This window comes from Psammomys obesus, unplaced genomic scaffold, assembly GCF_907164565.1.
Source record: "Psammomys obesus unplaced genomic scaffold, mPsaObe1.curated_primary_1811, whole genome shotgun sequence".
NCBI classification, from domain to species: domain Eukaryota; kingdom Metazoa; phylum Chordata; class Mammalia; order Rodentia; family Muridae; genus Psammomys; species Psammomys obesus.
Window position 1 is genome coordinate 2640161 of NW_026590407.1, and position 24518 is coordinate 2664678.

Below are 24518 nucleotides of genomic sequence, written 5' to 3' on the forward strand. Positions count from 1 at the left end.
AACAATCCTCTACAATAAAAGATCTTCTGGAGGTATTTCCATCCCTGACCTCAAGCTGTACTATAGAGCAACAGTAATAAAAACTGCATGGTACTGGCATAGAAACAGAATGGTGGATCAATGGACTTGAATAGAAGACCCAGAAATAAACCAGGTATATTCTAGGAAACTGGGGTCAAGATGCCTAAGCTTTCATTATACTGGCTGTTTATGCAGAACCTTTCCTCTAGCTAACTGCTTATCTTAGCTTCTGTTAAGCTTCTTGTTCTCACAAAGCCTCCTCCGTAGTTTCCCAGTGAATTACCAGGATGTGATTTTTGCTTTAAAAACCCCTTACACTAAATGCCTGGTGCTACCCTTGGGTCCTGAGTACCTGAATGTAGTCTGTAATGACTTTCAATTGGCTATAGGATATGGTCTTCTTTGTAGGTACTCTGTTGTAACATGGGGGGGGTATCTAAATATAGGGTCAATATAACTAGGCTCTGGATTTATACTAAACTTTCCACAGACATTGTAGTTTGAATTAATCAGCTTTACAGAAAGCTCAGTAAAAAGCAGAGTTCTTCTGGATCAGTTTACACAAGTGAGGGCATACCAAGGGCTATGAGCTATAGTTGACTTTGTACTTACTGCATAAGCACTGTATCAAAAACTCACTCTAGATGCTCAGCTCCGACCGCTTCCACAGTTCGGGGTGTGGGCCCAAGCTGCAGCTTGTAATTTGCAATAAAAAGATCCTCATGTGGTTTGAAAAAAAAAAAAACACCTCACTTTAATAAAGGTCACATTAAATTCTGTTAAATTAAAAAAGGAAAAAACCTCTGGCTCTTATAATCCATCTGCCTCCTCTTCTGCAGGATTCAAAAAAAGTGTATTTTACTTTTACTGAGTTCTGTATGCTTCTTATTAAACCAGTTTGTTGATTGCAGTGCTCGGCATTCTATATCTTTGCTGTGTATTTTCTTCTCTATGTTTAAAGTTTGAGAAAATTCTTCTGTGTGACTTATTGTCTGATGGTTTCTTTTATAGCTCTGTAAGAGTGTTCTTTCTAGTTTTACTTTCTTTTCTTTTTCAATTATCCATGATCACAGTTTATTTTGATCAAACCCAGCCATCTTTCCCCCTCCAATTTCTTGTAGATCTTTTTTCCTACATCTTCTGCCCAGTTTCATGTTGTTTTTTAACTTACTGAGCCCAATTAGTGTTGCCTGCATACATGCTGGTATTGGGCTGTCTACTGCAGTACAAGCAAAATGTACTTTTTTGAAGGAAGACCTAAAACTTGCTACATAGCCTAGGCTGGCCTAGAATTCCAGAGTCTCCTATTTCTGTTACACAAGTTTCTGGAAATATAGACATACAACAACTGACTGGGAAAGATTTTTGTTCAAACATATTTTGATTTTATTGAACACGTATTAGATTTTTCTAGTAAAATTTAAAGACTTTTATTTTGACATCCTTATGGATTTACAGGAAATTGCAAGGTCAGTACAGGTCAATCTTTCACTTTTCACATAGTTTTTCTCAATGTTTAAGTTGCCCAGAACTAGTGTACAATATCAAAGTTAGGAAACTGAGATTAAAATAAAATGTGTATATAACTATATAATTTTATCATTCCTCTCCAAATTAGGATAAAGGTCTAACTCACTACTACACAAATCTTCTTTATGCTGCTCCTTTGTAATTATATACATTCTCACTTCACCATCTTAGATTCCTGGTAACCACTCTCCATTCTCCACCACTCTCTTTTTTTGACAATGTAAGTTTTTTTTTTAAGGCAGATCTACTTATTCTGGGTGTCCTGGAGCTCATTATGTAGACCAGGTTGGCCTTGAACTCAGAGACAAGTCTGCTTCTGCTTGTCAAGTGCTGTGATTAAAGGCATGTGCCATCATGCCAGGCTAAGAATATTTTTAAGATGGAAACAGTATGTGGCTTCAATTTTTATAGGGCTAGAGAGATGACTCAGAGGTGAAGAGTGCTGCTCTTCCAGAGGACACTAGTTCAGTTCCCAACACAATTCCCAGCACCCACATGGCAGTTCTCAATGATCTGTTAATTCTAGTTACAGGGGATCTGACACCTTCTTTTGGCCTACCTGGGCACTAAGCGCTCACAAAGTATACAGACATACATGTATACAAAACTCCAATATACATAAAAAGTTTTAAAATATTTTAATTACATATATTTATTTGTGTGTGTGTCTGTTTGTCTGTCTGTCTGCTCGTAAATGGGTGCAGGTGAACTCATGTCAAAGTGTTCATATGGAAGTTAGAGAACAACTTGTGGGAGTTAGTTATCTTCTTCTAACATGTAGGTCCTGGGGATTGAACTCACATACTTAAGCTTGATGACAAGCTCTTCTACTCACTGAGATACCTCACTGGCCCAATATATGACTTTTTGATATGTTTCTCAGTACAAGGCCCTTGGGTTTCATCCAAGCTATCTGTAGTAATAGTACATTTCTTTTCATTAACCTTCAGCCATGGTGTCGATATAAAGCAGTTTGTTTAATCATTCAACCGTTCTTTATTAATAAAGATTTTTCTCTTAAAGTCTTTTAAGAAGTGTTTTGGCTATGCTTGCTAATTTTTGCTTAGTGCTTATATAGTATAACTTTTTGTATCTTTTACTTCTAATTTTAATTTAGAAGCTGGATTTTTAAATTGTGATGCTATCTTTTAACTATTGGATGCAGCCTATCATCATGTACATGGTTCAATACATTTGAACCATGTGCTTTGTTTGTCTTACTATCTCAAAAACTTCACTTTTCTCTCTTATTTTCTTTTGGATCCAATATGCTTTCCTCCTGAGTGAATTTTATTCTTTAGTCCTTTACACATACATTTTATCCCTCCCGTCTTCCTTCCTACCATTCCTCCCTGTCCTATCTGTTTTTCTTTTTCTCTCATGTGTGTGTGAGTGATCGTGTACATGCTTGTGCGTGCGCATGCTTGTTTGTGCCTAGAAGTACTTCCTCAGTCACTCCCCACCTTAAGTTTTGAGACTGTCTCTTAAAGAATCTTTGAAACTAATTAATTTCCCCAGACTGGTTGGCCAATAATCTCTAGGGACATTCCTGACTCCATCTCCCCAGTGCTGAGATTACCTGACTTTTATGTGAGCATCCAAGTTAAGGTCCCCAAGCTTATGCAACACACACTTTCCTTGGCCTGATACATTCCATTTCTATTATTTTAGGGGTTGAACTTGAAGCTTTACTCTTCATAAATCTGGAGCTAACCAACAATAATAATAGTTGGGAGTCTTAATGTGATTAATTTGTAGTAATCTTAAAAATAAAAGCTCATTCAAAATCTATAATTCTCTTGGTTTCTTTTCTTAGATTTTATTTTTAACTCTTTGTATATGTGTGTGTCTCCCTGTGGGTCTGTGCATGTGAGTGCAGGTGCCCAATGGGGATAAAAGATAGTATCAAAGGCCATGGAGCTAGAGTTATAGGCAGTTTTGTGATGCCCAATGTGGGTCCTGGGAGACAAGTTCTGGTCTTTAACTGCTGAGCCATTTCTCTTGGCCCCTCCTCTTTTTGTTATATTGCTCTGTCTTAACCTCACACCTAAGGTATTTTTAAAAATTATTTATTTATTTGTATTTTATATACACTGATGTTTTACCTGCACATATATCTGTGTGAGGATATCTGCTCCTCTGGAACAGAGTTACACACATTGTGAGCTGGCTTGTGGGTGCTGGAAGTTAAACCCTGGATCCTCTGAAAGAATAGTCAGTGCTCTTAACTGATGAGCCATCTCTCCAGCCTCCACCTAATGTATTTTAAAAGTTCAAAATTTGAGTCTCATGTGAGACAATTTCAATTTTCTGTTTTCCTCCTCATCATGGCACAATGGGAGCTAATTTTTTTAAAGCTCAAAGAGGCTCAAGATTTCCCTGATCACTTATTTTAGTTATCATTACTCTTTCTTTCATTAAAGAGATCTGACAAGGTGGTGAATTCAACTTATTTTACAATTAAGCAATGAAGAAGCTTAATTTTGGAACTCATTCTCTCAGAGGTCTGTCTGACAGCTCTAAATGGAAAGGGGTTCTTATAGTAAGCTTCCTTTATTTCTTTATCTTTTATGGTGAACCCCCTATTCATGCCTACTAACTGGTTTTACGAGACATTCCCAGTGTTCTTAGAAACAAATAGCTGGTCACATCCAGTTCATAAGGAATGTTTCAGTGGTCATGTTTCAGGACTAATAGACAGCTGATGTCCAATCTCTAGTACCCATTGTTATTATTTTACTAAGTTACATATTTCAAAGAACTACTGTTTTAAGCTTCAGACTCATATACTTTATGTTGTTGATTTTCACATGGGATGTGATTTAAGACACTCAAATATATTATATAATATTTTTTTTTGCTCATTCAGAAGACCTTGATACATATGTTCCTGCAGAACAGATTTCATTTCGGGAAATAGAAGTGTCCAATGTCAATCTGAGCAAGAGGATGGTTTAATTACCTCAGCAACTGGAATTAAGCTAACAGATGCCGTGTACCCATCTGCAGTGTATGAGCTCAATTAGAAATCCTGAGTCAAGCAGAAAAAGACATGATTATATCAGTACTAACATCTTTTCAGGCACTTCTTATCAAGAATTCAGAAAATCATGAGTGTATCCTCATCACAGCAATGTTATTACTTATTAGATGACATTGGTGGAATACCACTAAAACTGAGTAAGAGCAATTCTAGCCTCTGAAGCTTCTCTCAGCTCTCCCCTAGAAGGATGGGAAGGGAAGAAAGGCCACTGACTTTCACTATGATTGCTAACATCCCCAGAAAATCTTCAAGTACTACAGGCAGTCGAGCTTTACAGGTGAGCATTCTAGTTCTTCAAAAGTTTTCTCTTCCTAATAGCTAGGATTTTACCGTAAAGGACAAGTACTGGGAAATACGTACCTTCAAGGATTTCTTCAGATAGTTTTTTTTTTAATGTCTGCCAAGTTCAGAAGTGTAAAAAGCTATATATTATCTGAAAGTCATTTCTAAGTAAAAATGATGTTCTGTGTGACCAATAGCTAACTCAATGAACAACTTAAATTAGTGATTCTCAACCTTCTTAAGGTTGCCACCCTTTAATACAGTTCCTTATGTTGTGGTGACCCCCAACCATAGATTTTTTCAATTGCTACTTCATAGTTGTAATTTTGCTGTTGTGGATCATAATGTAAATATCTGTGTTTTCCAATGGTCTTAGACAACCCCTGTGAAAGGGTCATTTGATTCCCCCAGAAGGGTCATGACCCTCAGGTTGAGAACTACCAACTTACATAATTTTTCTTCAATAAAACCATCAACTTAAGCTAGCAGCACAGTGTTTTGCATGTACTTCCTATTTGGTCACACAGAATATTTAAAGGGCTAAAGCATTAAGGTTCAGCATGTGTCATTTCATAATGAACGGGGACTTTATTGAAACATTTACAAATAAAACTAGATTTTAAGAATTTGAGTACACCACTGTAAAAAAAAAAAAAAATGCAACCACTACTAGTGTAGTTTGACATCATTGTCTTGATCCCAACTGTGACACTGGTAATTTTCTCATTGCTTCTGTGCCAAATGCCAACCCGATGAAAACAGTAAATAACATGTTAGTAATTTTTTGAGACTTTTTTTGACCACACATTTTCAGGAACCTGCAACATTCTGTGGGCTACACATTGAGAAATACTGATGTGCAGTATGATCCCAATTTTGCAAAAATATGTAGAAATATACATACTAAATATATGAAAGAAATTTCACCCAATTTCAATTGTGTGAATCTTTTTAATGTTTCATAAACTCTTAAAAATCATGTCTTCTAATCTATGCACGGATCCCTTCTCAGTCTTTTGGCTACAATCAAGTTTAATGCTTGTATAGCAGTATATTAGTTATACATTTTTTTTAGCTGAATTGACAAACAGCAATTATATTCCTGTGTACAACGTCATATTCTAATACATGTACATATTATGGGATAGTTAAATTGTTACTTTATAAAATATATCACATTTATTTTTTGTTGTTAGAACAGTTAAAATCTTCTGTTATAGCAATTATCAAGTATATAACATGGTAATATTACCTCTAATTATCATGATGTGCAATACATCTTTCTGTCTTTCTCTCTCTCTCTGTGTTTGTGTGTGTGCATGTGCAAGGATGCATAAGCATGCTTTTGTGTACTCTTTTGTGCCTGTGCCTTATTACCACACCATTTCATCATTTACCATTTCAGGCTTGATTTACTGTAACTTTCAAACATATGCTCTCATTTTATCTCTACCCTTAAGCCCATGTTAACTTCAATCTGTCTTGTACATTGCCGCCAGATTAATTTTATTTTTATGTGTGTGTTCATATGTGTAGTCACCAGAGGGTAAGCTATACATCATTCTCAGAAATTCCTTTCCTCCTTTGTTTCAGGGTCTCTCACTGGCCTGGAGCTCATCAATTAGGCTAGACTGGCTGGTGAGTGAGGCACAGGGATCCTTTTGTCCACTAACCCTCAGGGCCAGGTTTACAAGTGGACATTATCACATACAGCATTTTAAAGTGGGTTCTGAGGATCAATCCCAAGTCCTCTTACTTGTGAGGCAAAGACTTTACCAGTTAATCTATCTCCCAGCCCTGTTTTTCCTTTTATATATGTATATTGTAAAATGTCCTGTCACTCCCTGAATGGCTATTTTGGAGCTGAGGGTTTAAGACCTTAAAACAACAAACAAAACAAATTTCTTCACCCTAAATTATAATTTTTATCTTTTATCACTCCTCTTCCACAGGTTCCATTTTTCTGTTTTAGGGAAAATAGCTTCCTCCCTATCATAGGAACAGAATTCCTACCCCCATGTCTTTCTTCACACTTCTCTATTCTAGGCCACTCTTCTATGGTGTCCTTCAGGCTCATCTTAAGTGCATCCTTCATTGATGTTCTGCTTCATCCTGCCAGACAACAAGTGTCTGACCCTAAGCATATGCCTAGGTCCTGTCAGTAGTCCATGTGTATTTATGTTTCTTATCTTTGCAGCTAGACTTAATTCAAGCACAAGAACAACTTCTTGCCATTTACAACACACGCTTTATTGATGATGCACATATGAAGTCTTTGGTGACAAAATTCAAGTCAAAACAAGTAAGAGCAGAGTAGGCCATTCATGGACAGGATGGTTATCGATTCACATAGAGGACCCAACAAAAATATTCCACCCAAGCAGCACAGTTCCAATCACAAAATCACAAATATGTCTTCAGTACGATAGCACTACAGGGGATTTGATAATGAGAAAATGGTTCAGCTTAAAGCTGATGACTGCCACAGATAACATTACTCTGAATGATACATTATTCAAAACCAGCAGCTGAAAGGATTCTGTTAGTATACATACAATTAGAAAAGCAATGTCTCATTTTTAATGCTTGCAACTGCAAAACCAAATAATCACACACCTTGAGGGCACAGATCAATCAGAACTTGTTCACCAGTTTTATAACTTTCACTTTCACCAAGAGGTCATGGTGATTTGCTAAGGCTCGAATTTTCTTAACACACACCCCAGATGTAGTACATAAGTAAAACAGAGATCCCTTGTTGAATTCTCTGTAGTTGAAGACTTCTGCTCTGAGGTTGTCAAAGATAATCTCAAAAAGAGTAAGAGCATTAATAAGAATTTCTGATTCTACATAAGAATTATAAAGGGAACTAAATGATGCCGGCACTTGGGTACCGAGAAGCTTTTTGAGCATGTCTGGATTTTCAGCAAAATTTGAAAGTATTTTCAAAATCTCAACCTTGATTTTTCCTCCCCCCTGAGATAACAACCGGAAAAAATTTGCAATGGAATTGACAAGCAGGTGCTGGTAGTCATTAGTAATAGTCATGTTTGTTAAAAATTTTAACCCAACTACCTGTACTGCTGAGTTCAGGTTAGAAGCCATGATGTCATCCATCACTTTATTCATGTACACCTGTAGTCTGCCCTGGTTTTCATAATTTTCACTCAGGTTATTCATGGCCATTAAGGCTTTTTCCTTAATGTGGGGGTCAGTTTTGTTGATCATGTTTGCAATAATTGGGAGGCCTCCCAACTTTCGAATTGTTTCTTGATTACATGAGTAATTGGCATTGTTGCTCAGGGTGAGCAGGGCTACTTGCTGGATGAAAGGATCGTCAGATTTTTGAAGCAAGGCTAGGACTTTCCTGAGATCTCGGACACCCAGAATCTCATCAATTTCATAAGGAAAGGGGCGCTTATGCATGGGAATGGTTCTCTTCCCCTTTCCTCTGGGCTGGACCTCAGGTTCAGAGTCTGAGTCTGACTCTGTATCAGTCCACCCAGATTCCCCTTCTTCGGACTCAGGAATCTCTGCTAGGAAAGCCTGTCCCCCATTAGCAGAGGCTGCAGCAGCTGCTGCAGCCCCATCACCAGGGCGGAAGCCCATCCCCAATTCATCCACTTCAACCTTGTTTTTCCTATTTTTGCCCTTGCCTCCATTCCGGTTCTTGTTTCCACCCTTGCCTCCACCTTTGGGTACAGCTCCAGTGGCTGACCCAGCCTTAGGTATAGCCCCTGTGTGAGCTCCAGGGGCTGCTTTCTTGCCAGCAGTGGTTGCTGCTGTCTTAGAGGACCCTGAAGTCCCAGAAAACATTGGCAGAGAGGCCTCATCCACCGTGGCAGATGTTGCTATTCTAGGAGTCTCTGTGGATTCAGCAGGTGCTGCCACCCTAGGGACCTGCATGACCTCTGTAGTTGCTGCTCTCTGGGTAGATGCTGGTGCCCTAGCTAAAGCTCCTGTCTTGGGAGTTGCTGCCCCCCTGGAAGGCACTGGTGTTCCAGAAGGAGTTGCTGTCCTGGGAGTCACTGTTGCCCCAGAAAACTGGACTGCCCTGGGAGGCACTACTACCCCAGGAGATTGGGCGGCCCCAGGATGCACTGATGCCCCAGGACACTGGACTGCTCTGGGAGGCACTGATGCCACAGGAGACTGCACTGACCTGGCAAGCACTCCTGGCCCCAGAGATGGGGGTGGAAGAGGAGGCACCACTGTCCCAGGAGACTGGGTTACCCTGGAAGGTGCTGCCGGCCCAGGGAAGTGGGCTGCCACAGGAATGTAAACTGCCCCAGGAGGCGCTACTACTGCCCAGGAAGGTGCTGCTGTCACAAGAGATTGGACTGCTATGGGAGGTGCTGCTGGTCCTGGAGACTGGACTGCCCAGGGAAGTGCTGCTGGTCCAGGAGGCATTATTGATGGGGAAGGTGCTGCTGGCCCAGGAGACGGGACTACCCCCAGAGGTACTGCTGGCCCAGGGTGTGCTGTTGCCCCAGACTTCTCTGTGGTGCTGGGAGCTTCCAGCAACTTGGGAGCCCCTACTATTTCTGGAGCCTCTGCTGCAGTGGGAGCCTCTGCCACCTTGGGAGGAGGTGTATCTGCACAGGCAGCTGGAGTCACTGCTACTGTTTCCATATTAGGCTCAGTCCCAGCCCCATTTGCCTCCTGGACTTTACTTTCTGCCCCATTCTGAACCTTAGGGCTGGGTGCAGCTGGCACCATTTCTTCAGCTACAGCTGTGTCAGAACTGGCTGCTTCTCCTTGAGCCTTGCTCATTGCCTCAACACTGACTGGGGTTGGGGGAGTGAATCCTGGCCCAAGGTCAATTGTAAACCCAGCTCTTAGCCCAGCTCTGGTCCTGGTTCCAGTACCCACAGAAGCCCGGTTTTTAGGCTTGGCAGGTCGCTTCTTTTTCTTCTGTTCTTTTCTCCTAGTATATTTGTAGACACAGTACCAAGCACTAGCCCCAATCACTATGCCAGCAGCTACACAGCCAGCATCCCGGGCACGGCTCATGGTACACCTGGAGTGATTCTCTGATCCAGGGTTTGGAACTGGCTTGCGTACCAGTCAAATCAAGGTTCTCAAGGTTAGGTTCAAAAGTTCTTCTGAGGCTGCAAGCTGAGCTGGACCTAGTAGGAGTAAATATTAGAAATGAGAAGTACAGGGTCTGGGCTCAATTTGTTTACATAGAGGAGAGTCTGAGGTCGAACCTGTACTTGCTGATTGAGAGATTAGCTCCAGGTCATACCTTCAACTCTAGTTCATCTTCCCAGTGCCAATACCTATAATTTATTTGTTCCCAAATGGGGAGGGGTCATATGCAAACCTGGCCCGAGAGGGGGAAATATGAGATTCACCTACAATACTCCCACCCCTATTCAAATGTTTAGGTAATGTTCATGTACATACCAGCTTCTTGGGATCAGGAGCAATTTCCAATGTGCTCACTGCTGCAGAGCCTATAGGTGGATGGATCTGTGGGTAGATAACAGGTGGTTTTGAGCCTTTAGTAGACAGAAGGTTTGTTCTTCCCTGATTTGCATTCTGGTGAGCAAAAAAAAAAAAAAAAAAACAATCCCTCAGGAGTCCTCCTTTTCTCCCCCATCTATTAACATAAAAAGACAGATAACACATGCCCCCTTTACTACACCAAAAAGGACCAGCCAGAACAAAGATATCTTAAAGAAAGAAAAGATGTGGGAGGAGGTATTCTGGTTCCATCCTCTGACCTCTGCCACACCAGAGGGTCAACATTTCTCACCTCAAACACTGACCTGCAAGATTTCAGAGGTCTTTCTTTTTCCTCTAGTTCCGCCAGAGCTTCGTGCTGAGGTCCAGCTGAAGGGCAGAAATACAGACTCCGGGACAGACTAAGAACCTGGTGGACATATCAGCATCCAGAACAAGAGTCCTAGTGTTAGCTTTCTCCTAACTGCACAGCACAATGGCAAAGAATTCCACCTTTCATTTCCTTTAATTCTTCTTGCCTCTCCCATCCCACCAAGGGCAATACGCCCCCCCCCGCCCTCTCCCCCCGCTCCGCATTTGCGCAGGCTCCTCAGGCCTCAGCGCCCCCTTTTAATTTCGCCCCACCCCTGGCAGCCATTTTTCTGAGACAGCGCCACACCCCTTCTACTGCATCGCAGAGGAGGGGGCAAGGCGAGAGTGCTGAGAAAGCTGATTAGGATGCAGCATGGGGGATTCCTGCCAGAATTCTAGGGTTTCCTGTTTAAGCTCAGCCGTTCTTCATCCCCTCCCCCATCTTTCTGGCCTAGCACTAGCGCCACACCCCTACTGCGTCGCAGCAGAGCAGGCAACCCTAGAGAGCTCAGAAAGCTGGTTAGGATGCAGCATGGGGGATTCCTGCCAGAATTCTAGGGTTTCCTGTTTAAGCTCAGCCGTTCTTCATCCCCTCCCCCCATCTTTCTGGCCTAGCACTGGCTTGCAGAAAAAGGGCCGCTAGGCCCGCCTCCTCAGTTTCAGGGTCTTTCAGGGTCCTGGTTTCTCCGCTCTGGGCTCCACCTCCTACCCCCATCTCAAATCCCAGCAACCACCATTTATTTAGCCTGCGTACCAGAATTCCTTTTTCAGGGCTGAAAAGACCAGGATGAAGGGCTGTGTGGGCCGCAAGTGTCTGGAAAGCAGCCTGGCAGTTAGCATGGCGGTTTAATACCAGATTCTCTCACGGTCCCCGAGCCTGTGAAGCCCATACAGCTCCAAATCCGCCATCTCTCCTACATAAGCTGGCACACCCATTTCCTAGCGCCCTAGAAGGACAGGGGGCTGGTCGGGGAGGGGAGGGAGCAGGTTTGTGGCAGCAAGGTGTCTGAAAAGGGAGGGTATTAGTGAAAAATAGCGATTGCTTCCAAATTTCAAGCCCCTCTGGCCTCCCGATCCCAACCTCCTTGCTGGGCTTGTATGGGATGCCACGGTTTTTTTTTTTTTTGTTGTTGTTGTTTGTTTTGTTTTTTCTCTTGTATCCTCTCAAAACAGCAGACAAATAGGGAGCTGAGCCTGGGTGTCAAAACAAAATCGCAAAACAGCTGAGAGAGAAGTTAGCAGTTTCTTCTATACATCTGATAGTCTTTTCATTCCACTCTTCCCGCGACCCACCAAAATCCACTGCGCCTGTGATCCCGGGTCTGGAAAACCCCGGCCCTCGGAGCATGCAGAGGCTCCTGTGGCCTTGACATTAAATATCCCTAGGCTATTTGTATCCCCCAGGTCCAGAGGATGTTCAATCTCACCCACCTTGCCAGTTCTGAGTGAATTTTCTTCTTCTCGCCTGCAGTGCGCAGCTCAAGAGCGTTGTTACCCGGAGGAAGATGGCAGGGATGGCCGGCAAGGCTTTAAGTGCCTTTGCCCAAATCAGCTCTTGGTCACGTGAGGGCCTCATCACCAGTAAGCTCGTGTCCCTGAATTCCACTCCCACCAAGAGCTAGAGGCCCCTCCTTTATCCCCACTCCTACCTCATCCCACTACATCAGGTTCTGTCAATCATCATTGCGTTTGTAACCACTAAGGCCAAAAAGTAGCCCCTTCTCCCTATCTGAATCTGTTTTCTCTCGCTACTGTGCAGGAGCAGCTTCTAGGAGAATTGTTGACTTTTTCTTACTTTTTTCTTTTCTTGTGGAGCTATCTCAACCCCTCCCCCCCTTTACGCGCCTTCCCAGGTTACTCCAAGATTCTCTGTCCATTCTCCATCTTCCAGTTCCTACCTAGGGATGAGCATTTCTTTTGCAGTTGAGTTTCTGATCCTGTAAAGATAAGGGACAAATATTAAAGAGGAGGCAAGAATTGGACGTGAGATCTGTTCTTCTGGAAGTCTGTTTTAAAAGCTATCACCGCAGCTTTATTTTTATGGGAAGAAGATACAATAAAACAAGTTCCCATTGTGGGAAACTGTAGCAAAAATGGACAGAAACCTTTTTTTTTTTTTTTTTTTTTTTTTAAAAACAACAACAAAGATTTCTCTCTTACGTTAGTTTTGGTTAATTGTTATCACATAGAAAATGAATTCTATTGGACACATGGGAACTAGATTTCAAAGCATGCTAAGTATTTAAGAATCTAAAAATGTATTTTATTGATAATATAAACATATTTCTATATGATCTGTGGTTTGATCTGTGAAGATGCATTCAGTGGGCCTATCTTATTTATTTTGGATAAATAATATCCCATTTTTCTTCTGGGATAGCTAAAAATTTTAAGTTGAATTAATAAGTGATCTTCTCTTTTCCTGTTAACATTATCATGCTGTGGCTTACTGCTTTGTGAATCTCCTGTAATTTCATGAATGTTACCATAATAATTTTTGAACAACTGTCCCTGGGTTAGATTCCAGTTTAGTGATTCATCTTTAGGTGAAAAAAAGAGTTTCAAGGCTAAGAAAAGGAATTGTGTGAAGGGGGTAGGATGGTAAAAGCCCCCTTGCTCTGTTGTCCTACTGCTCCCTCCCACACCCCTGATGCTTTAATGATTTCCTGCATTTAGACAGGTGACTTTGTTGCTTACTCCCAAGATATACATGGACAGGTCGTCAAAGTGGTGGCATGGATGAATGCCTTTAGCTACTTGCCTTTCCTCTTTTAGTGATAACTCAGTCATGCATGGAATGGTGTGCTTTTCCCATCTTCCTCTGGAGCTGAATATTTCAATAAAGAAAGAAGTGATTGCTGGGGGAAGCTGTTGTTAGATTGGCTTGATGTATATTGTTTTACACAGTGTCCTGGTGAATGTTATCCTTAATACTCCATGTGCTACTATTACCTGATCTGACAGTTACAGCCTGGTGGTCCCCTCACCTCTGGCCACCTTAACTCCAAAGGGACCAGTAGAATCCTAGGTTTGCTGCAAAGTAACAGCCATTCCTTATCTGCTTTGGTGCTCCCTTAGCCAAGTATCTGTCCAGATCCAAACTGCAGCATCCAGTGGCCACACTGATTAACCTTGGCTAGGTATTGGTACTTAGCTAACTGTGTGTTCTGTCTGAAATTATATTCATCCTAAAGGTTTTATTTTTGATTGTGTATGGGTCTAAATAGATTTTAGGAGGTGGGATTAGAGGTCCTTGATTCCAACAGTTTTTCAAGGGGTTTGTAATCCATCTCTCAGATATCAAGAGCTAATAGAATAGCCTAAAGAGATTGTGTTTTGTGTATCAGTCAAGATTAAGAACCTTCTTTGTCTAGTAATAAATATTACTAGGCATGTTTGAAGCTTTGATTCAACCTCCCAGAGTGAAAGGAAAATTAAATCAAAGCAATAAGAAAATATGTAAAGTGTGTACAAAGAAAACCTTGTAGCTTTTCTAGTCTCAGTTACTGCTAACAGTTTCTGATTTTCTTTTAAAGCCCATCTTAGTAGGTAGATTTATGCTTATTGGTCAAGTTCCAAATGAAACAAAATCATAAGGGAAATAGGCATTGCTCTTTATATTGTAAATCTTCAAAGTCTTATGGAATGTTATTATCTTAAAAATCAAGATTGTCTTCCTAGAATCAAGTCCTGTGAGTTTCTGTCCATTTTTATGTTATGTTTTATGTTATCACAAGTTTCTCAGCTATCTAGTTCAGAATACTTGCTTATTTTTCTAATGTTTTAATCATTTTGTGGTAAAAACACTGTTTCTTTTCAAAATTGCTTATTACATTTATGTCATGTCTATATGCATACCTGTGTGTGTACACCATAGGTATTTAAGGTGCCAGTGGAGACCATAAAAAAGGTTTGAATTGCTTGGAGCTAGAGTTACTAGCAGTTGTGAATTATTGTTTTGTGGGTGTTGGTTCTCTGCAAGAGCAGCAAACACTGTTAATCCCTGAGCCATTTCTCCAGCCCAACCAGTATTTCATTCTTGAATTTCAGGTTCTGATGGGAAACTTAATATTAAGAGAAAATATTCTACTATTGCATATTTATTTTCTGCTCTCAAGTTTTTAGATCTCTTCCTACCTCTGCCTCCCATGTGCTGTGATTAAAGGCATGCATCACCAGTCTCGGCTAAGTTTTTCATATAGTTCCAATAGTTCTTAGGTGACATTTTTGGTCTGTGTAGGTTTATACTAAATGCCATTTTTCTATAAACATGTTCTCATTTTCTCTTTTCTTTTTTTTCAGATTTTGTTTTATTTTTTTATTGTTACCAAGACAGAGATAATTTTAAACAGAAAAAAGATGCAGTGATTTTCAAGTATATGAATGTCTGAGTATACATTTTTATTTTTCAAAAATATTATGTTTTATGAATTCCAAATGTTCAATCAAAATATTTGATTGAAAATATAATTTCTACCATGAGACTTTCTGGACAAGCACCCTTAATTATAAAAAGGCAAGATTTGTTTTTGTTTTTTAAGTAGCAATACACAGAAAAAACAAAGGGAAAAAAGATTTAATGTTAATACAATACAACCAAATGCTACTAAATACCTACTTGTACAATCTTTGGAAAGTTTATTAAAAATAGAAAAGCAAAAATAGAACTGACTTTCATATATTAGGAAGGGTAAAAAATTGCTGAGTAGTATTGCATTGTGTAAATGTACCACAAATTCTGTATCCATTCCTCCATTGAGGGACATCTGGGTTGTTTCCAGGTTCTGGCTATTATGAATAAAGCTGCTACAAACATGGTTAAACAAATGTCTTTGTTGTGTACTTGAGCATATTTTGGATATATGCCTAGGAGTGGTATAGCTGGATCTTGAGGAAGCACTATTCCTAATTGTCTGAGAATCACCAGATTGTTTTCCAAAGTAGTTGTACAAGTTTGTATTCCCACCAGAAATGGAGGAGGGTTCCCCTTCCTCCATAACCTCTCCAGCATGTGTTGTCACTTGAGTTTTTATATAGCCACTCTGATGGGTGTAAGGTGAAATCTCAGGGTCGTTTCGATTTGCATTTCCCTGATGGCTAAGGACGTTGAGCATTTCTTTAAGTATTTCTCTGCCATTCTATATTCCTCTACAGATGATTTTCTCCCTTTAGCTCCGTACCTCATTTTTTTAAAAATTGTATTACTTGATTTGTTGTTTTTTAACTTCTTGAGTTCTTTATATATTCTAGATATCAGCCCTCTGTCAGATATGGCGTTGGTGAATATCCTTTCCCAATCTGTAGGCTGTCGTTTTGTTCTGACAGCAGTGTCTTTTGCTTTACAGAAGCCCTTAGGAAGGAGCAGCCTTGCCAGGACACAGAGGAGAACATTGCAACCAGTCCTGATGAGACCTGAGAAGCTAGGGTTAGATGGAAGGGGAGGAAGACCTCCCCTATCAGTAGACTTGGAGAGGGACATGGGAGGAGATGAGGGAAAGAGGGTGGGATTGGGAGGGGATGAGGAGGGGACTACAGCTGGGATGCAAAGCGAATATTATGTAATTAATATAAAAAAGTAAAAATTTAACTAAAAATTATTTCTGTCAAACAAAAAAGTTAAAAAAAGCTTTTCTAAACCTGAGTTTCTGTTAGTTGATACTTTCATCCCATGTAATACTTTTGGAAACAAAATGCCAACATAATCCAAATTTATGTATGCAAAATCCAAAATACTATGAAAAATAAGATATTTATAATTTGGTCATTTCTTCCTTTCTAATACCCATGATTCCTTCTTTTTTTATTAATTACACTTTATTCATTTTGTATCCCCCCATAAGCCCCTCCCTCCTCCCCTCCCGATCCCACCCTCCCTCCTCTTTCTGCATGCATGCCACTCCCCAAGTCCACTGATAGGGGAGGTTCTCCTCTTCTTTCTGATCTTATTCTATCAGTTCTCATCAAAAGTGGCTGCATTGTCCTCTACTGTGGCCTGATAAGTCTGCTCCCCCCTCAGGGGGAAGTGTCAACGAGCAGGCCAATCAGATTATGTCAGAGGCAGTCCCTCTTCCCATTATTATGTAACCCACTTGGACACTGAACTGCCATGGGCTACACCTGTGCAGGGGTTCCAGGTCATCTCCACGAATAGTCCTTGGTTGGAGTATGATTCTCTGGGAAGTTCCCTGTGTTCAAATTATCTTGTTCTGTTGCTCTCCTTGTGAAGTTCCTGTCCCCTCCAGCTCTTAATATTTCCCACTTCTTACATAGAATTCATTCACTCTGCCCATCAGTTGGCCATCAGGCTCAGCATCTGCTTTGACAGTCTATACTGCAGAGGCTTTCAGAGGCCCTCTGTGGCAGGTTTCAAGGTTGTTTCGTTTTCTTCTGGCTTTCAGAGGCCCTCTGTAGCAGGTTCCGAAGTTGTTTCCTATTTTCTTTTTCTTCTGATGTCCATCCTCTTTGCCTTTCAGGATGGGGATTGAACATTTTAGTTAGGGTCCTCTCTTTTGCTTAGTTTGTTTAGATGTACAGATTTTAGTGGGTTTATCCTATATTGTATGTTTATATGAGTGAGTATATACCATGCGTGTCTTTTTGCTTCTGGGACAACTCACTCAGGATGATCCTTTCCAGGTCCCACCATTTACCTGCAAATTTCATGGTTTCCTTATTTTTCATTGCTGAGTAATACTCCATTGTATAGATGTACCACAGTTTCTGCATCCATTCTTCAGTTGAGGGGCATCTGGGTTGTTTCCAGCTTCTGGCTATTACAAATGAAGCTGCTACAAACATGGTTGAGCAAATGTCCTTTTTGTGTACTTGCGCCTCTTTTGGGTATATGCCTAGGAGTGGTACGGCTGGATCTTGAGGAAGCGCTATTCCTAGTTGTCTGAGAAAGCGCCAGATTGATTTCCAGAGTGGTTGTACAAGTTTACATTCCCACCAGCAGTGGAGAAGGGTTCCCCTTTCTCCACAACCTCTCCAGCATGTGTTGTCCCTTGAGTTTTTCATCTTGGCCATTCTGATGGGTGTAAGGTGAAATCTCAGGGTTGTTTTGATTTGCATTTCCCTAATGGCTAATGAGGTTGAGCATTTCTTTAAGTGCTTCTCTGCCATTCGATATTCCTCTACAGAGAATTCTCTCTTTAGCTCTGTTCCCCATTTTTTTAAGTGGATTACTTGGTTTATTGCTTTTCAGCTTGGTTAGTTCTTTATATATATTGGATATGAGTCCTCTGTCAGATAAAGGGTTGGTGATGATTCTTTCCCAATCTGTAGGCAGTCGCTTTGTTTTGATGATGGTGTCCTTTGCTTTACAGAAGCTTTTCAGTTTCATGAGGTCCCATTTATTGATTGTTGCTCTTAGAGCCTGTGCTGTTGGTGTTCTGTTGAGGAAGTTTTCTCCTGTACCAATGAGTTCTAGGGTGTTTCCCACTTTTTTTTCTAGCCGATTTAATGTGTCTGGTTTTATGTTGAGGTCTTTGATCCACTTGGACTTCAGTTTTGTGCAGGGTGATAAGTATGGATCTATTTTCATTTTTCTACATGTAGACATCCAGTTGGACCAGCACCATTTGTTGAAGATGCTATCTTTTTTCCATTGTATGGTATTGGCATCTTTGTCAAAAATCAGGTGTCCATAAGTGTGTGGGTTTATTTCTGGGTCTTCTGTTCGATTCCATTGATCCATCATTCATGATTCCTTCTTATTGTTTATTTATTTATTTACTTATTCATTCATTCATTCATTTATTCATTTATTTATTTAGTTCTTTTGACCAGGACCTCTCTGAGAGCTTCCTAATTTTTTTTCTCTTTTGTTTTAACCTGTATTACAACTAGTGTTATATCTGATATAATCCGTCTTTTTTCAAAGTTATTTTAACTTATGTTTACTAGTATCACTTAAAAATTAATGTTCAGAAATATTACCAATGAGCAAAAGCAACTTATAGGATCCATTGTCCTGGTTGCCCACAGGGGAGTGATAAATCTGCCAGGTCAGAGAGCCTCATGTATTCTTTATCAGGTTAAGGAAATTTTGTTTTATATATAATTTAATTTAACCAAAAATGAATCATGAATTACATATAATTCTTTACTACATAAATGAAGTTTTCCCCCTTGTTATTTTTAATAGTTTGAGATTTTAAGACTGACTAGCTTAATTTATAAAAAATTACTCTAGGCTTATAGCTCAGTGGTAGAGTGCTTACCTGCTAACAGGAGGCCCTATGTTCAGTCCCCCAAACTCAAATGCTTTGATTGTTAAGATTTCTTCTTTTCTATTAATTTGCTGTTTTTGAGAATTATGAAAATAGACCAGTCATTGTTGTCACTTTCATTCCCTGACAGTATAGTTTGAACACTTCTAGACATTTAACACTTCTATAAACTCCAAGCTGCCTTCCTATGTTATTTAAAATAAATACAAATATCTTCACTACAACTGACAAGACTATACTATACTATACTATACTATACTATACTATACTATACTATACTATACTATACTACACTACACTACACTACACTACACTACACTACACTACACTATACTATACTATACTATACTATACTATACTATACTATACTATACTATACTATAATATAGTCAACCTTCTTACATACACTTTTGTCTCATCTTTCCTTTCTCTAATTATCCTTCTTTGATATGCCTGGGTCAAACTGACCACATACCCTTCACAGAGACTTTATATTTATTTGCTTTTCTGCTTGAGATTCTCTCTATCTACATATCACTATATATATACCTCATAACATTATGTTTTTATCAAAGGTGAACTTTAAAGAGCTATGAGTGTAGCTCAGTGGTAGAGTACTTAAATAGCATATGCAAGACCCTGGGTTCAAGCCCTAGCTCATCACAAAAAAGGTGATATATATATATATATATATATATATATATATATATATATATTAACCATATATATATATGGTTAATACTTCACTATAATATTTTCATATATGCATGTGATATACTTAAATCATAGCTGCATGCCACTCACCCTCTTTTATTCCCTTCCTTCATTATCTCCTTCTTTACTATTAGTCCTCCTTCTCCTTTCAGGGTTTTTCTTTCTAGGTTCCAGACTTTCAAGGAAGCATGCAGTAGCTATCTTTCTGAGACTGGCTTATTCTGGTTAACATAAAGATTTTCAGTTCTATCAATTTTATTTCTATTTTGGTAACCAGAGACTCCTGGTTCTACCCATTTAGGGACATAATTTCTTCTTTATTACACACACACACACACACACACACACACACACACCACATTTTCAAAGCTCAACTTTCTAGTGAGTCTTTTCCTGGTCAATTTGTACCTCAGAAATAAAGCTGTCTTTTTCAATTATCAGAGAAAAGCTTAATTTTTGCCGTGTGTGCAGAGTATAAAGACCAAGAATGGTACACTGTCTTGCAGTGGAGGTTAAAAAACATGGAGGATTGTATATGTCACTCTTTGTTTTGCTAATAGGGCCAGGGAAAAATTAGGACCTGAATTCACTTGAGATAAGGTCTCATAATCAGTAGCTCACATATTGAAGTCATTTTTTTTTTGCTGCTGTTGTTTTTGTTCTTTGATAATTTCATTTATTGTGTTTAGATCATACTTACACCTTCTCTCAACTCCAGATTCTTCATTCTCTTCCCTATACATTCAACCTGCTGTGTTAAAAAAAAACAACATTTAGTCCAATTTGTGCTGCCCATATATTTTTGTATATCCAGTTCAAATTGGAATATGCTCAATTTACCAGGGTTTACACTCTTAAAACTGATCTCCCAGAAGCTATCAGTTACCAATAGCTCCTAAGCTAAGAGTGGAACTTTATTTACACCTGCTCTTCATGGGAAGGGTCTTCTGGCTTGAGTTTTTTTTAGGCCTTATGCACACTGTCATGGCCATTGTAAGTTCTTATGTACAACATGCTCTGTTGTATCCAGAAAGCATTATTCCCTGTAGTCATCCACCTCTTCTGGACTAACAGGTAGAGATTCTTTTTTGTTTGTTTGTTTTGTTTTTCAAGACAAGGTTTCTCTGTGTAGCCTTGGCCATCTTAGACCTGCTTTGTAGACCAGACTGGACTTGAACTCACAGAGATCCACCTGCCTCTGCCTCCCCAAGTTCTGGGGTTACAGGCATATGCCACAGTGCCTAGCTCAGATAGAGGTTCTTTTTTAAAATTATTTATATATTCACATTATATCCCAATCTTAACCCCTCCCTCCTTTCCTCCCAGTCCCCCTTCCCACCCTCTCCCCCTTATTCTCCCTCCACTTCTTCTCAGAAAAGGGGACTCCCCCTCCTCAACCCACCCCAGCACATCAAGTCGCATCATTGACTGACCATGTCCTCCTCTACTGAGACAAGGCAGCCCCACTAGGGGGAGTGATCAAAAGCACGCAACAGAGTCCATGCAATACACAGCACTTGGTCAACTCATTAGGGGACCCACAAGATTAATCTTCCCATTGGCTACACATGTGTAGGAGGCCCAGGTCCAGTCCATGCATGCTCTTTGGTTGGTGCTTCAATCTTGGCAAGCTCCCATGATCTAGGTTAGTTGACCAGATAGAGATTCTTAATCAGGCAACAATTCTATTCTTTTGGGGGCTATATGACTGTGGCCCAGGAGGGAGCAAGAAGAAAAAGGAAACTCATCATGATTCAGATCCCTGAAGGTTGATGTGAGGGTAAGCACTGATTGGAGGCTAATGACATGGTGGTGTAAGGTAGTAGCACAAATTGTAAAGTTTGGAGTGCTTCATTCTTTCCCATTGGGGTTCATGGCAACTTAACCTCTTTCTCATTTCATTCATGTTTTCTAAAAGTCAAGGTGTCGGCAAGAGCAGAAATGTTTTGTGACTTAAGAAAGTAGAATGGAGGAAGATGTTTTCAGGGAGCAGTTTCAGCCAACTGGGGTGTAATGTAACTGTAACTGGGTTACATTCAGCCAACATACATAGGGGTATGGTTTCACTATTTGCAGCTAGAATGTCCATCAGTCAAGTGTCTATAAGCTTTTTAATGTGCTATTAGCCATCTTTCTCCCTCCCACTGGTATAGAAGAAATAGAGAGTCTGGGAGTCTGGGAGTCTGGGAGCCTGGAAGCCTGGGAGCCTGGGAGCCTGGGAGCCTGGGAGCCTGCGTGGGACCCAGGTTGCCAAGTGTATCATACGGCCATTAGCATTGAGTTTCTACTGTTTTCTGGGTTGCAGAAGAGCAGGACAAAGGTCTCATCTGCTCAAGGGACTCTCCTTGGTTTCATGTGTTTGTGTGTGTGTGTGCGCGCACGTGTGTGTTTATAGAAGCATTTTTGTTTTAACATGAGGAAAACCTCTCTCCCCCCATTATTTGTAATGGACTTATGTTTTCAAGAAACAAACTTGGTGAAGTACTGCAATAAACTCTGTGAGTCAAGAAAACAGAGTTGACGTGACTGAGAAAAAGGAAGCTGGGGAACATATACAGAAATGGAACAAATTGGTTTCTGGTGTGTTAAGTAGGACTCCCCAGAAGTAAAATCTGAGATGAGGATTCTTGTGAAAATGATTAACTGAAGGAGCACTCTTAAGTGAAATGTATATGGAGATAAAATCATAAGACAGGGGAAGAAGCTAGACACAAACATAGTTCTGCTAGAGTCTAGACTTAGTCTGAGACCAAGGAAACTCTGAAGTATGCAAGACACAAAGGAACTGATCCATCTTGTGATAAGGAAGCTAAGCTTCATTAGCCACTGAGAAGGACAGTATATGTAGATAGTGTCAGCTGAGAGGAGAGGGGTTTTGAATTCACAAAGTGGCTCTGACAAATATTCAAATATGAATCTTTAGTAGCCAACACTCGTATGAGCTGGCAGATAAATTCATCCACCTAGTAAATGGAATCTGAAAGGTAATCAGTAACATCTACTCTACATTCTATTGTTGGCCTGTCTTCACTCTTGCAATAAAAGTGGGCTTCCTATCCATGTACCTCCACTTCCAGAAGATTCAATTTCAGCTTTTCTATCTTTGAGGTCTTTTTGTGTATGCAGTCTGTCAGGATATGGCCAGCTTATCCACAAATAAAGGGAAAGAAGAAACTGCTTGAGTTTCAGTAATCTTCTAATTGCCTCATAAGTAGTTCCCTCCAGAAGCTAGCTTTCTTTCTTTAATGGAGAATTGACTCATCCCCTCACTGTATGAATTTTCAATGGGGACTATCTATGCAACTTTACACCTAGTGAACCTTGTCTATTGCCTGTAATGAGATTAGGCACTAACACAGAAGTTGAAGAAAATTTAGGCATAAGATACATGATTCTGACACATTTAGAACAGGTTTTGTAAAGGTTAAAACTGCACCATATGTCTTTAATTTGTACATGGAAGGGTAATGGAAGGGCACTGAGACATAGGGTCCCAGCTACATTAATGGCTTTCTATAGATCAGACATCCACGTGGTAGTCCCGAATTCTAAGGAGTAAAGATAATACTTTAGAGAATTTAAACTTTGAATCTCCATATTGTTAACATAAAACAAAACCAGATTTCTTTCTTCCTGTGGGTTCCTTGCTCTTGAAGTGTCATTAAGTTTTACAAGCCAGAACACCAGGAAAGTATTGTTCCACACTACAAAATCATTTCAAACTTTGTTCTGCTTTTGCTGTAGGCGAGGGGAACAGAGATCTGTGTTAATGTTGCAATTGCTTGATTTAGGCTCCAATCTCCCTGACACATCTCACAGCTGTCCTGTCTGAGGCTTGTTATGTCTCTGAGACATTGTTGAAGTAGGGAACAGGTATTTCCTTGTTTACTAGAGCCATTCCTGTTTCTTTTCAACCCTTTTGTCTAAAAGAGGTATTTTTTCTGAGTATAGAGAAATTCCCATCTCTCGAAATACAAGAGATTTTGTTCAACCTCACAGATGAAATTAGAAAACTATAAATAAGTTAGTCAAGACTTTATAGAAAATGATGGGCAATTTTATAAATCATTTTATTAATTTTAAAGGATAGATCCAGTTAAAGTAATTAAATGTTGAAAAATTGGTACTGTAGTCCAATTTATTCCTCACTCCCCTTCCACTCCAGTTTCATTTTTAATTTAAAGTAATGCCTCCTAGTGTTTTCAGATAATTAAATAGTATAGGATAATATAGGATACAATATGAGAATCTATAAAATAAGTCTACAAAACAAGGGTTCTCAAGTCCTAGATAATGCCCTATTTTTCTTCAGTAGCAGAATTTCTCACACAACCATATTTTTACTATTCAAATTAGATACAATGTGGTTGATCAATTAGAAAATCTGATTTGCAATTTACAAAGAGTGCCGGTAACATACTATCCAATTCAGGAAAAATTGTCACTTGTATTTAAGAAAAAACTCTGAATAACACTGTACAAATTAGGGACTTTTAAGCTTAGTTTATTTCAACAGTGGGTGACAAAGGTGATTAAAATTTATAAGAATGTGTAGGATGCTTTGTGTTGGTGTCATCACTGTTTGTGATAAAGAAAAGTCATTATTTCTGTGCATATATTCCATGTAATGAAATCCTGAATTTGTTCACTAAGGTCAACATTTACTGCTATGTAGTTATAGGTTGAAAAAATATTTATTATTTAAATTCTTACAACTAACTATTAGTTTGACTATAGCTGGTGTCTATTAAATTTTCAAAATTAACTCACTATTAAACATTTTTGATGTATTGAAGTTCTTATTATCCTGTAAGTGAAATAATTACTTCTTGCATAGAAGCAATGAAAATTTTCATTCTAAATGTTAATATTAAACC

The 24518-nt window shown here is 39.7% G+C and overlaps 1 protein-coding gene across 8 annotated transcripts; it reads right to left on the bottom strand.

Moving 5' to 3' along the window:
- Window positions 1-7107: 7107 nt before the first annotated feature.
- Window positions 7108-12231, bottom strand: Armcx2 (armadillo repeat containing X-linked 2). Of its 8 annotated transcripts, none has more exons than XM_055607306.1 (5): window positions 12128-12231; window positions 11451-11510; window positions 10651-10754; window positions 10286-10351; window positions 7108-10005 (listed from the first exon to the last, which is right to left on the bottom strand). In XM_055607306.1, the coding sequence occupies exon 5, from the start codon at window positions 9887-9889 to the stop codon at window positions 7511-7513; it is 2379 nt and encodes a 792-aa protein (XP_055463281.1). In that variant the 5' UTR covers window positions 9890-10005; window positions 10286-10351; window positions 10651-10754; window positions 11451-11510; window positions 12128-12231; the 3' UTR covers window positions 7108-7510. The 8 variants fall into 8 exon arrangements, with proteins under 8 accessions (XP_055463281.1, XP_055463280.1, XP_055463278.1 ...); XM_055607305.1 differs by having other exon boundaries at window positions 11451-11643; XM_055607303.1 differs by having other exon boundaries at window positions 11451-11702.
- Between the last annotated feature and the right edge of the window lie 12287 nt (window positions 12232-24518).

Coding starts and splice junctions, on each gene's coding strand:
- Armcx2 (XM_055607307.1), bottom strand. CDS start 9,889: ATGAGCCGTGCCCGGGATGCTGGCTGTGTAGCTGCTGGCATAGTGATT.